Source organism: Rissa tridactyla, chromosome W, assembly GCF_028500815.1.
Source record: "Rissa tridactyla isolate bRisTri1 chromosome W, bRisTri1.patW.cur.20221130, whole genome shotgun sequence".
In the NCBI taxonomy this organism is placed as follows: Eukaryota; Metazoa; Chordata; class Aves; order Charadriiformes; family Laridae; genus Rissa; species Rissa tridactyla.
The window spans coordinates 20,006,231-20,019,388 of NC_071496.1; the positions used below are offsets into that span (position 1 = coordinate 20,006,231).

The following is a 13,158-nucleotide window of genomic DNA, read 5'->3' on the forward strand; positions in this document are numbered from 1 at the left end:
TAGTCAATGATGAAAGAAGCAACAAGGAAGCTAGTGAAATAATGCACACTTGTTGTAAACTGATGTGCTTCTGAGTAATTTCAGTACTCTGTCTTATATACCATATCTGATACCTCAGTGTTTTGCATTATGTTTGCATTGTGTTTGTACGTTATGATCCCAGTAAAAAAGGCACTCAGACTCTGTAAAATATCATTTAGAATGCTATTTATTAGAGCTAACACTATAAGGAGAGAACAGCACAGACACTTTTACTTCCCTTTAGATGCTAGGAACCCTGAGCGGTGTAGCATTGAATGGGCCTCCAACCCACGAACAGCATAATGGGCAGACTCCATCCATAGAAGAGATTCTTCCCTTTCCATCATTTAAGCTATTATAGGATTTTCTTGCAAGAAAACAATTCTGTTTATCGTTTCTACTGTCAAACAAAAAGTTCTCATGAGAACTTCTTGCTGCACTGTTAGATAAAGGCAAGGCCACGCAGGTGGCATAATCTCCAGTACCAAGTGGAGCTGCCTGCGGGCTCCTCTGTTACAACGAGCTTCTGAGTTTATCCTGCGGCCAAGGGATTTGTGCAACCCAACACAGACTCGAAGGCCACACTGTATGCATAGCATGGCGCGCCACTGCACAGCACAGGTTTGGGCCTACTCGGGTTAACTGCTATGTGGATCACTAACTCCTCAATATACAATGGTTTTCTGGTCAGGATCACTAAATTCCACCCCTCGATTCACATACAGTTTACCTTTCCCAAAGATATTATAAGTTACAGATTATATTAGTAAACCATTCAGATAAGTTTTGCTTTGTTTTGAATGTACTGTAACCACATTTTGGTAAGAGCCCAATGTAATCTATTTGCTAGATATGTCCATGAACAGGGCCTCATTGAATCTGCCCATAAAGCTGCTAAGGCAACTTTTAAGCTTACAGACTGCACACCGCTGTACTAGTTCCCAAATGGCTTCTCGGGTACATGGGATTCCCTGGCTTCGAGTCCATCTATGTATGCCATTGTGAAAAATAGTGAAGGTATTGTTGGCTCTCGCCATAATAACAAGGCTATAAATCTTTGACTTATAAGGATAACTAACCTTTAGTAAATTAGGAAACATGAGAAACCTCAAAGATAACAACTAACAGCAACTATGAAGAAAAACATCATGAAGAAAAACATCCGAGAGAAACAAAAGAGAACTTCTCCAAAAGACTCCACAAGTGATTAACAGAAGGAAACAGATGCATAGGAGAAGGGAGTTGATGATAATCGATCCTACCAGAAGGAAACACATGCATGGGAAAAGGGAGCTGATCCTACCAGAAGGAAACAGATGCATGGGAAAAGGGAACTGAAGATCATCGATCCTCAGAAACAATTCAGAAGGAAACACACAAATAGAAGAGAAAAAGGACTAATACTAATCAATCATCATAAACAATTACTCTGCCTAACATAGTGAATACGTATGCAATATTGAATGTATATAAGACATGGCTGAAGTGTTAGCTGGTGTGCCTCTGACTTGAGTCATGCACCCAGCGCTGTGCTTTTGCTTTATTGACTTTGTCCCTATAATAAAATAAGTGCCATTTCTGTTTAAGGGATCTGGCTATTTATTACACCATCAATGCCCAGGTGCCCAGATTTTTTGTGGGCCCATTTCACAAGGGCTTCCTCATCAGGAGATAGAGCATCAAGGAACAGGGGATCAGGAAGTATAGTGCTATTTATTTGAGCTAAGTGATCAACTGTGGCATTGTACTCCCTCTCTTCCCCGACACTCCAGGTGACACAAATATCAACATGTTGAACCCACAGGTATAAATTCACACATCTCATTGTCCAGTTGTGTTTGCCACTTATTAACCCATGCAGTTAATCCCTTGTATACTGCCCAAGAGTCAGTATATATGTATAGCTCAGGAGCTGGGGTTTCTCCTAACGTTTCTTATAGTTTAAATTCTTTTTCTGACAGTATTTACTCAAGAAGATTTGTTTTCTCTATGAGAGATGACCGGTGTCCAAAATAAATGCTGTTATTGTAGATAGCCATATGCACCCTAAAATCCTTCCCTATAGACAGATCTAAAAGTGCAAAATTGGGAAATATGCAAGTAGTTAGTTATGAAATAGAGGAATCTAGTCTGGAAACAGTAAGACACTTTTTTTTTCCTATTTCACCTCTTCCACCTTCCCCCCAGAATAAAAAAACCTGGAACTTTTCTCTCAAGCTCTTTTGCTTTTCTTTCCAAGTACAAGCTTCTCTGTGCAATCCATCTCTTATTCTACCTCCACACAATGGTGTCTCCCACACTGTATGTGCTTCCTCTGTCTCACCATTCACCAACTAACTGCTATTTCAAGCCCACTCTGTGGCTCAGTCCCCCAACCCCATCAGTCTCTTCCAACAGAGCCACCTATAAGCTCGAGTCCCCCTTCATACATTTTTCCCTCAGACTTAACCCCCTTCTTCTTGAGTTGGAAGCCACTTTCTCAAGCTGTGAGCTTTAACATACCTTAACTCTCCAAGGCTCAGCATACATTTGTTCTCTTCATTGACATAAACATTCAAGCACAGAACTCTTCTTTTTTTGACACCACCACCAAATCCAAGAACACAGCTGCCTGTGTCCACTGTACGTTTTTCATTGCAATGATGTTGCCTGTACTGTTCTAAGGCATATTTAGTTTTGGTGAAGTACACAGAGATTATCAGGCAAAGGTTGCTGTAAAAATACACTTGGTTTATTAGTAGGGAATTTTATATTTTTTTACTACTATTAGTGAAACTAACTAAAATTCATTTACAATTAACTTTTAGTCTGTGAGCAACAATGAAATTTTGTATACTGACAGAAGACTCAAAAACAGTTTATTTTGACTTAGATGAAGATAGCCATCATGAAATATAAACCAAGGATTCACAGTCCCATGAAGGTATGGTTCACTTTTTATATCAAAACCGCATCTACGTTTACATAACTAATATTACAGAACACTTGTTGAATATACTCCTATGCTTTCTGTTTATCAGTCACTAGAGATAACATTTTATTGCACCTTTATGAAATGTTGATAGCAATATAATAAAAAATATTTTCAGCTTACAGGAGGTATGTTACATACTTGAAAAAGAGATAATCTTGTTCATTTCCATTTGAGTTAATGAGATGTCTACATTCTTTGCCTATAAAAAGAGGGAAAACAAAGTTAAGAAGTAAATAAAAAGAGAGAAAATTACAGTTTTTTAATTTATTACGGAGGTCTTCGCCTACCTCAGATAGGCTACACTGATCTCTAACAAAAAATTATACCACAACTAGTGTCACTGAAACAGATATATGTTAGACAGAGAAAATGCAAATAATGATGACTGAACTTAGTCTAGATATACCTTTTCCAGAAATGTGGAAGTAGGGGGGAAAAGAAAACAAATATTTTTTTTCTTTAAAAATTAAATGTGGGGAAAAGTTGAAAACTCTATGATTGTTACTTGCCTATCAAAACTTTATTTTCTTATAGCAACTGAACTTTTTTAAGGAATGTCCTGGTTTGAGGTAGAACAGAACCAACTTTCTGTTCAGTAATTTTACTTCTTAACTAAACCATGACAAGAAATAAAAATGCATATATCCTTTAGCTAATACATTAGAGGGGTTTTATATATTTATGAACTAAATAAATATTATTCAAAATTTAATAGAATAAAAATTATGACAAGTATACTGGAAACTAAGGTATTGAAGTGTGAGGTTTTTTCTTTTGAAGTGTTTCTATCATGAGAAGAAATAAAATGCTGAAAACAGAAAGCATCAGTATTGCTAATTTATAAACAGAAATGAAAGTTTGTGAATAGAAATCTAGTGTTATGATACAGATACAGATGTTTCTAAAGATTCTAAAGATGTGGTATATGCAAATGCACAGCCATACATACATATATTCATTATAATATAGTTAAAGCAATATCATATTAGGAACCAACAGTAAAACTGGCCAGTGCTTAAGAAGAAAATGTAAGCTGAAGTGTGTAATGCCTTTCTCACACACTGCCTGTTGTAAGAGCCAGATAACCCAATCCATTTTCTGTCTGTGTAGCATCAAACAGGACTCTGACACATGCACAGCACGCCATGCAGACCCCATCCACAGAAGAGGGTCCCCCCCCTTAACCGTTCAAGCTATTATAGGATTTTCTTGCAAGAAAACAACTCTATTAATCATTTCTACTGTCTCAAACCTTATCTTTGCTTGCCACCTAACTGCATTATTGCTTAATACATCAGATAGCTCATCCTGTAATTTCTCTGCTGAGAAATTAGTCTCCACTACCGCCATTCCAGTCCATAATGCATACTGTGCTGCTCAATTAATTTCTCTTTTATCAGTACATAATTTTCTCACTAGCACACACAATCAGGACATTATCTCCTGCTAAATAACTAGTTCACTTTTCCTCTAACCTCCCCAATAGCCTCCCTTTTTCACATCCTCTCACAGACTACCAGTCAAATACTTCTTACATTCTTTCTTTCCCTTTATATTCCAGTCTCTAATTCCACTTTGTATGTTACAAAACAAGCCACCTACAATCAATCCATAACAATGTGATCTTTCTAATCAGTAACGCCTGTGCCAGCAACCTGATCTCTGTTTCTTTACAACCCCCCAGGTAATGGATTACCAGATATGGTTTTGTAGCAGGTTGATCCTCTTTCAGTCTCGGTCTCTCTAGCAAAAGATGTTTCCTATTTCAGAAAGCTGGTTTTGTGCTTTCTACATAGGCTTCCACAAAATATTGATTCTATTTCCTCTAACCCATTAAAACTGACCCCATTTCAGAGTCCCTCCAGAACTTTTTTTCTCCCCACTCCAGAAAAGAGACACATTCTGTTGTCAGCAGTAGCTTCAAGAGAAAGATTGTGATCTGCAAAGCAGAAGACACTGCAAAGGGATTATATTGGGACTCTGTCCCCTTTAAGGTGGTGGTAGAGTGGAACTAGGGCAAAGTTGCAGACAGCTTGATTTATGTCTTTTTAGTTATGACTATTAACCCACATTCCTACTGTATTCCTCTGCATTAATTATCTTTGAATGTTTCAGGGAAGCCAAGAAGGCTGGCACACAAAGATTTGACTAGATCATGTGTACTACTATACTTGAATTGGAGCTTATAACACCACCTCCAAGCTATAAACCAAACTCTGAACTTGTGTCTCTTTGACACTCTGGTGTCATGCCGTAGTAGGTATAGTTACAGGAAGGTGTGTGTTATCTCAACAACAGAGATGGAACAATGGAGATAAAAAGGCAAGGAACAGATTTCCAGGAGGATTAAGCAACTCATTTATTTCAGCTGCCTTTGCAAGTGCTTCATACTCATAAGTCAGGCTTTAAAAGTAACTAACTCAACCAAGGCCACAATGGGAATTATGTCAGAGCTGAAATTAATATACAGGGATCTTTGATATCATTCTGACACAAAAAAGTCACAAAACCACATCTCTGTCACCTGGAATCTGTCAGTTTGTTATCTCAAGTCTCTAAAGTTTTACTACTCAGGCAACAAAGCTGACACAAACTCTGCCCAAAAATGCAGACTTTGATGCTCCCAGGTATAATAGCGTCACAGAGACCTATATCCATAAGCTGAATCTCACTGGGTACTGCATCAGATATGTTTTTACAGTACCATTTTACCATAGTACATGAAAAGCCCAGACTTTTTCAGTGTTACTCAGAGTCTTGAGCAAAAATGTAGCAAATAAAACCCACACAGCTGATCTGTGTTAAAAAAGGAGGCTTGATGTTTTTGTCCTGGCCCACGCCTGCACTTTTCTAATATGATAAGAACAGACAGATCTGTTCTGGATTTATTGGACAGAGCTAAATCTGGCTGAATTGAGGTTTTGATGGCACTTTTGTACTGGGAAACATTGGGGCTTAGATTTCATCAGTGGGTGCAAAGCAGGTTTAATTGCTTTTTATTTATGCCATGTCAGGTCCATGGTTTTGCATCACTGTGACACCTGACATGCTGGGTCCTGACTCTTGTGTGTATCTGAAAGGCAAAGGTAGAAGCACAGAGTCACTTCCCATGTCATTGGTATAATTTGCAGGCCTGAGACCAGAGACGCGTTGCCCTGTGAGGGAATGAGAAGACGCTCCTGCTTGGCTCCCATAGGAACGATAATGGCCGCTTCTCTACGCGCGCACTAAACTATCATCCCCCCCCCCCCAAGTCCTTGATACAACTACCGAGCAGGAGTAAAAAAAATACCGGCCAGAGAATGTTCAAAGGGTGAGGCGAGGCGAGGCGAGGCGGGGCGGGGCTGGGCGTGGCTTTGTGGTAAAGCCGAATGCGGAAGAAGTGATGATTCTATCCTCCCCCTACTTCCCAATGGCGTCTCTTTACGGCTGAGGGCTCTCGCGAGATTATTGTTGGCGCCGTGACCTCTGTACGAGAGTGGTAGCAGCTAGTAAATACTCTCTGAGGGTTGGTGATGGCTCCTGGTGGTTTTCGTTAGGCCTGCCCGTGGCGATTCCCACCAAACTTTGCCTGGTGGTGTGCTGACTTGGAGAGCTTACGGTTCTGTTTGTGTGATTACGGGGTACGCTTGGGGAGTAGATGAGGATTGAGTCAGGTCTCCTTTACCTCTCCATGTCCTTCTGAGTGAGGCCTGTGGGTGGGGAGGGTTGTGCCCGTTCGACGGGATTCAAAAAACCTGCTTCCACTGAGCTGAACAAAGAAGCGAGGGAAACGCCTGTTCTGTCTTCTGTTATCACGCATTCGGAGAACAAGATCTCCCTTTCGCCGTGGGTGGCTGGGCTAGCGGAAGACACACAACATGTGGATCCAAGTTCGTACCATAGACGGCACTGAGACCCATACTATTGATGATCTGAGCCGTCTCACCAAGATTGAATGTTTGCGGGAGAAGATCCAGAAGACCTTCTGCGTGAGCCCCGACCGCCAGCGCCTCTTCTACCGCGGCAAGCAGGTGAGGTGGAGACCTGGTGGGTAGGGGTGGAGGGGAGCTTCTCTTTTATGTTATTTTCCCTTTATTATGTTCTGCTCTCTGCGACTGGATGTAAACCTCCTCGTCCCCCCGCATACTGGGATCTCTGGCTTTTGTTTTATCTCCTTTCGATGAGCCTAGGAGGTGGTGAGGGGCAAGGAGGGAAGACAAGCTGCCCGGCATGACAAAAGGTTCTGGGCCCAACTCTGGTTTCTTTCTGTACTTTTCCTCCCTACCCCCCGCAGTAGTGAGCAGGTACTAAAGAGGTCCCTTTGTGCTTTTCCTTTTTTTTTTTTTTTTTTTTTTTCCCCCACCCAAACCGAGGGAGACTCCTTCAGCTTATCGCATTTGAGTGACAGAGCAGACAGTGGGGTGTGAGGGGGAAGAAATTCCCTGCTTTATTTTTTTGGACCGGGCAAGAGAATGCAGGTGTTTCCCCTGAGTTCCTGCCCTCTCGGTGCCCCATCTGGGTGCAAGGAAAACGTTTTTTGTGTGTGCGCTGCAAGTATTTTTCTAAGGCCTAGGTGCCTGTGGACTCTGAACTCCTTCCATCCACCAGAAGAGGAGAGACTCATTAGAATCCTTCCTGGAGGTGGGTATGTGACTGTGGGGGGGGGGGGGGGGGGGGCGCGCGCGCGCGCGCAGCGGCAGCCTGTATCTCCTCGCCCTCCCTGGCTCCCTTGTATTGAAGCTGAGCGTGAGTTTAGCGTCCTAGTCCTTTTAGGTGCTGCAAATGGCTTTTTAGAGAAACACGTCAGTTGTAGCTGATATCTCAAGAAGTGGTTAATCTGCACCTGATTCCAATGGTATTGGGGACCACTGGTTAAGAGTTTTTCTGTGAGTTGATACTTTCTCCCCTCATCAGTGGAGAGAAGATCTCTTTATCCAGAAGAGATTGTCTCAAGCTGTATTTTTGCTGATGAAAGGTGTAACTTCTTTTAAGCTGCTTTACATAAATGAGGTATGTACCGTGCTTGAGTATTAGAATGAGGCATAAATGTTACATGGGAGGGGGGGAAGGAGTATCAGATGTGTTGTATTTTTAGGGAGCTTGACTCTTAAGATGGGACTTGTTACTACAAATGAGCATGGCAATACTAGCTTGAGCTGAGCAATGTAAGATGGGGCAAGATTTCTGTCCTGTAACAGATGAAGCATATAACTGTATGAACAGGAACAACCATGAGAAATAACAGTTTACTATCACCAAGAGATGATCATTCATGACTAGAGTGTGAACTTGCAATCTGAAATGTACTTAAAACCAAAAGGAAACAAATAGGTTTTGTGTCATGCTGTCTGTGTTTTGAGCACTCTTGTTACTGCTCCACAAGGCAGATGGGAGCCAGGTTTTGTGAGGGCACGTCAAAGCAGATGACTGCAGATAAACCCATGCTGCTCTGATGAAGCAGGATGCAAACAGCATTGGTCTTGAAATTGAGTAACTTGTTTATTTTTGTGTTATGTCTGAGTCAGCATATGTATGTGTTTATGTGTACTGTTAATGATTTCATCACAGATCAATAATGTGAGTGTTTAGAAGACTGATAAGTCAATTTAAAACAAAATTTGATTAGGTTGATGTACATTAACAACACATTTTGTGGTAATGTCTAACTTACTACTACATATTCAAAGCAGGCAGTTCTTAACAATCATATCGTACATACCATTCAGTTGTGAGTATGCAGTACCATGAAGCTGATAGCATGTAGTTAATCTTCAGTGATCTTAGTCATGAGGTGATCAGGCTCCAGAGCTCTGACAAGGGAAGCTGGAACAGAAGTAGGCAACTTGTATGTCTTACCACCCACCCCCACCTCAATTTCAGATCTTGTACTTTTGTGGGATGTTTGAGTTTCTAGACAGAGAGTTCTTAGCCTTTGGCCTCTCTCCCTGGACTACATACTGCACAGTGCTGGGGGGGGGGCAGCAGGGGCAGGGACTGCTTTCCTAGTAGTAGACACCTAATGCCAAGCTCTAGTTCACACAGCTAGTTGTCATCCCAAGTTGATAACAAGCCTAACTGTATGATCTTGCACAGTTAACATAAGGCATGTGGTCTGTTATTACCAATGTAATACTGTTCTTCCTGGGCACAATAATTCTTATGTTTACCCATTATGCTATATCATTATGCTTATGTTTGAGTTGAAAAGAATCCTGTTTACTGTGCTTCTGCTTCTGTGAGTGCACTAGGTCTCTGCTCTGTGGAAAACAGTTTACCTGAGAAGCAGAGAAAATGAGCCTGTAGTAAGTTGTGATTCTCATAGTCTGTCAGAGGTCAAACTCATTAGAGTATCAGTATTTCAGCCATTATATTAGTATGGTGTGTCTTAATTTAAAAAGTGGAATAAGAAGATCTTATAGCTGAACTTGTCTGCATGGATGGGTGATAGTTTAGGGCACAGTTGAGATCATCAGTGAAGCTAGAGTCGTAGAGTCTTCATTAAGTTTCAATCATTATTTAAGTACTTAATTTTTATTTTTTTTTTGTAACCTTCATAATGAGTTCTAAAATGCCCTTGATGATTGGGTTTGGTTGATCCAGCAGCTGATCTCATGGTACTAGTAACTAGAAGGGGGAAACTGAGAAGGATTGCTCCCATACAATTAAAACTGGATGTAGAGGAAATATTAGCAGAGTAATATGTAAACCACTGCTGTAAGACTCTCAGGGATGTGATAGAGATGCACAGGTGTTGTAATTAAATGGGAGATGAACAGAAAGCAATTTATGGTGCTAAAGAAATAAACTGTGAGGGGTTAGTCCTGAGATGGACTTAACCCCCCTGTACATGGTCTGTCTGGGATGGAGTTAACTTTCTTCATAGCAGGCCCATATGGTACTGTACTTTGGATTTGTGACAAAAAAACCAGTGTTGATAACACACTAGTGTTGGCTATTGCTGAGCAGTAATTGTGCAGCATCAAGGCCTTCTGTTTCTCACTCTGCCCCCACAGCAAGCAGGCTGGGCATGTGCAAGCAGTTGGGAAGAGACACTGCTGGGACAGCTGACCTGAACTGGCCAAAGGGATATTCTGTGCCATGTGACATCGTACTCATCAATAAAAGCTCAGGGAAAGAGGAGGAAGGGGGGGGAAACGACATTTGTGGTTACGATGTTTGTCTTCCTATGCTGCCGTTATGTGTGCTGAGGCCCTGCTTTCCAAGAAGTGGCTGGATATCTGCCTGCTGATGGGAACTAGTGAATGAATTCCTCTTTTTTGCTTGGCTTGCGTGCGCAGCTTTTGCTTCACCTTTTAAACTGTATCTCGATGCACAAGTTTTCTCGCCTTCCTTCTATTTTTTTTTTTTTTCCCCCCTGTCCTGTGGGAGAGGGGAGTGAGCAAGCGGCTGTGTGGGTAACTTGGCTGTTGGCCAGGGTCAACCCACTATACCCTCTGTGACAATACAGGCTGTGGAGTGACTGTCTGGGTAGCAGCTCTGCAGAAAAGGACTTGGGGGTCCTGGTAGACAGCAAGCTGAACGCGAGCCAGCAGTGCATCCTGGCAGTAAAGGTGGCCAACGGCATCCTGGTCTGCATCAACAGGAGCATAGGCAATAGATTGAGGGAAGTGACTATTTCTCTTTACTTGTCACTTGTCAGATCATATCTAGAATATCATGTCTGGTTTAGGTCCCTCAATGCAAGGAAGATGTTGACAAGCTGGCATTAGCCCAGTGGAGTGCTGGCAAGATGGCTGTCAAGATGTGCTCTCTGAGGAGAGGTTGGGGGACTGGGCTTGTTCAGTCAGGCAAAGGAAAAGCTTGGCAGGGGGACGGTGGTGGTGGCAGCAGCTAATAGCAGCCTTTCAATACCTACAAGGAGGTTGGTAGGACCTCTTAGCATGATCTTCTCCTCCCCTCCCCTCCCCCCCCCCAAGAAAAACACACAGTCGTGCTCCAGAATAAATAAATCTGATTAAGGTTCTCAACTACGGAGGTGCGAGATATATTATGTTGGACAACATTCAATTTGCTCTTGAACTGACCAGTGTCAATACTAATGGGACAACTGGGGGGGGGGGAAACAGCTCTAGATCTATATTTAAGTGGAGACCTGTGGGATCTTTGGGGTTTGAAGACAGCTAGGAGAAATAGGCCTGTACTAGGAAGCTTGGTCCAAAGAACTAGATCTATGACATGTTGAGATCAAGGGTGAATAGCTTTCCAGTATCTCCTGAATAAACATCACTGAGTAGTCAGTTCCAGACGCAAACAGAAAGAAAACGAATGTTTGATTCCCCCCTCCCCTTTGTGTGTGTGTATGCATTATCAGACTGGACCTGCCGCAACAGCTGGGTATCAAACAATCTTTGCCATAACACAAAGTCTTGGAAACAAAGCGTAGGTCTACTCCATGTTCCCAACCCCATCTCAAAACATTACAACAGACTTGTCCCTCGGCTGTAACCTTCCTGGTGGACAGTTTTTTCTAGACGGGATAATAAAACAAGTAGTGAAGGAGAACCAGTCTAGCTACTGAGATGATTTCAGTGAGGATCTGAGCAGCTGTTAATCTGTGTCGGGCAAACCCCATAGTCTTCTCCATAATGTAAGAAAGACATTTTGATGGCTTTATGGGCACCAGGCTTATGGTCTCCATCTGCAGGTTGCTTGTCAGAGACATGTGGTTTCCCAAAGCAGAAAAAGCAACTCCTTCCATCTCTGGCAGGAATGCCCCTGTTGTGGGCAAGGAGCTTAAAGCCCTTCAGCCAGGGTGAAATCATCTGCTGTAGGAGATAGAAGGGAGGAGAAATGAGCTACTTCATTGAAGAACACAGTAAGAAAAGGCTGTCAAGGTAGATTGGTGTCACACGGCCTGGCCCAAACCTAAGCATCTGGGAACAGCAACCATGCTCAGAAGTAATAGGAACTAATAGTAGAATATGAACCTCAAAGAACAAGCACAAAGAGATGGCAAATAGGATAAGAACATCTGGAACTGAGAACTGAAGGATGCATGGTACACACTGTTCTATTTATTTATCCGTGTATTCTTCCTCCCTTGTGTTTGATATGTGTGCTCTACAGATACCAAAAAGGCAAAAAGACTAATGTGAATGTGCATGTTAATTACCATTCAAAGAACAAAGAAGTGGGATGCTGAAAGGTAAATACAAAGTGTCACAAATGATGCCTTGTGTTTTGTCATATGTAGGCCGTTAACTTTTACCAAAGTCTCTATTAGCTGATAAATGCATAGATCTTGCTTGCTAGAAAGTTTTAAAATTACTTTTCTCCCCGTAAGCTCAAACTCTTAACATTTCAGTCCAATCAAGTGAATCACCATGACATAATGCTTTAAGATGGTCACTGGCTAAGAACACAAACCTGTGTGTCGTGGTTTCGGCTGGGATGAAGTTAACTTTCTTACTAGCAGCTGGTATAGTTCTATGTTTTGGATTTGGAATGAAATTAGTGTTGGTAAAACACTGATGTTCTGGGTTGTTGGGAGGAGACACAGCCAGGACAGCTGACCCCAGCTGACCAAGGGGATATTCCATGCCATACGACGTCATGCTCAGTCTATAAAGCTGGGGAAGAAGAAGGAAGGGAGGGACGTTCGGAGTTATGGTGTTTGTCTTCCCAAGTAACTGTTGCGCGTGATGGAGCCCTGCTTTCCTGGAGATGACTGAACACCCACCTGCTGATGGGAAGCAGGGAATTAATTCCTTGTTTTGCTTTGCTTGCACACGTGGCTTTTGCTCTACCTATTAAACTGTCTTTATCTCAACCCATGAGTTTTTCCTCACTTTTACTCTTCTGAATCTCTCCCCCATCCTGCCGTTGGGGGAGTGAGCGAGTGGCTGTGTGGTTCTAGCTGCCCGTTGGGGTTAAACCACAACACTGACAGATCGTGTTATAGGAAGACTAAGATGACTGTCTGCATCTACTGGAAATGCTAGATCTTAAGGTACATGAAGCAAAATGGATGTTTTGTAAGCATAGGTACACCTATACAAGTCAGATCAGCTTGACTATACTTTCTACTTCACAGGTAGCTTCTCCCTCGAATCTCTAAAATGACACTCACATAAAATGACACTATCTACAAAAGGAATGTAATTTAACTCCAATAATTACAAACATACTCTCAAATTTTTGCCCTTTGCTCAATTAAAAAC

General features: G+C 42.0%; 1 protein-coding gene across 1 annotated transcript in view; it reads left to right on the forward strand.

Moving 5' to 3' along the window:
• The first annotated feature begins 6,524 nt into the window (after positions 1 to 6,524).
• The window catches only part of LOC128901987 (E3 ubiquitin-protein ligase UHRF2-like), a 172,261-nt gene continuing 165,627 nt past the window's right edge, over positions 6,525 to 13,158 (forward strand). The window contains exon 1 of the mRNA XM_054184231.1: positions 6,525 to 7,008. Within this exon, the coding sequence (XP_054040206.1) occupies positions 6,856 to 7,008 (153 nt within the window). The 5' untranslated portion in view covers positions 6,525 to 6,855. The remainder of the gene's footprint in view (positions 7,009 to 13,158) is intronic.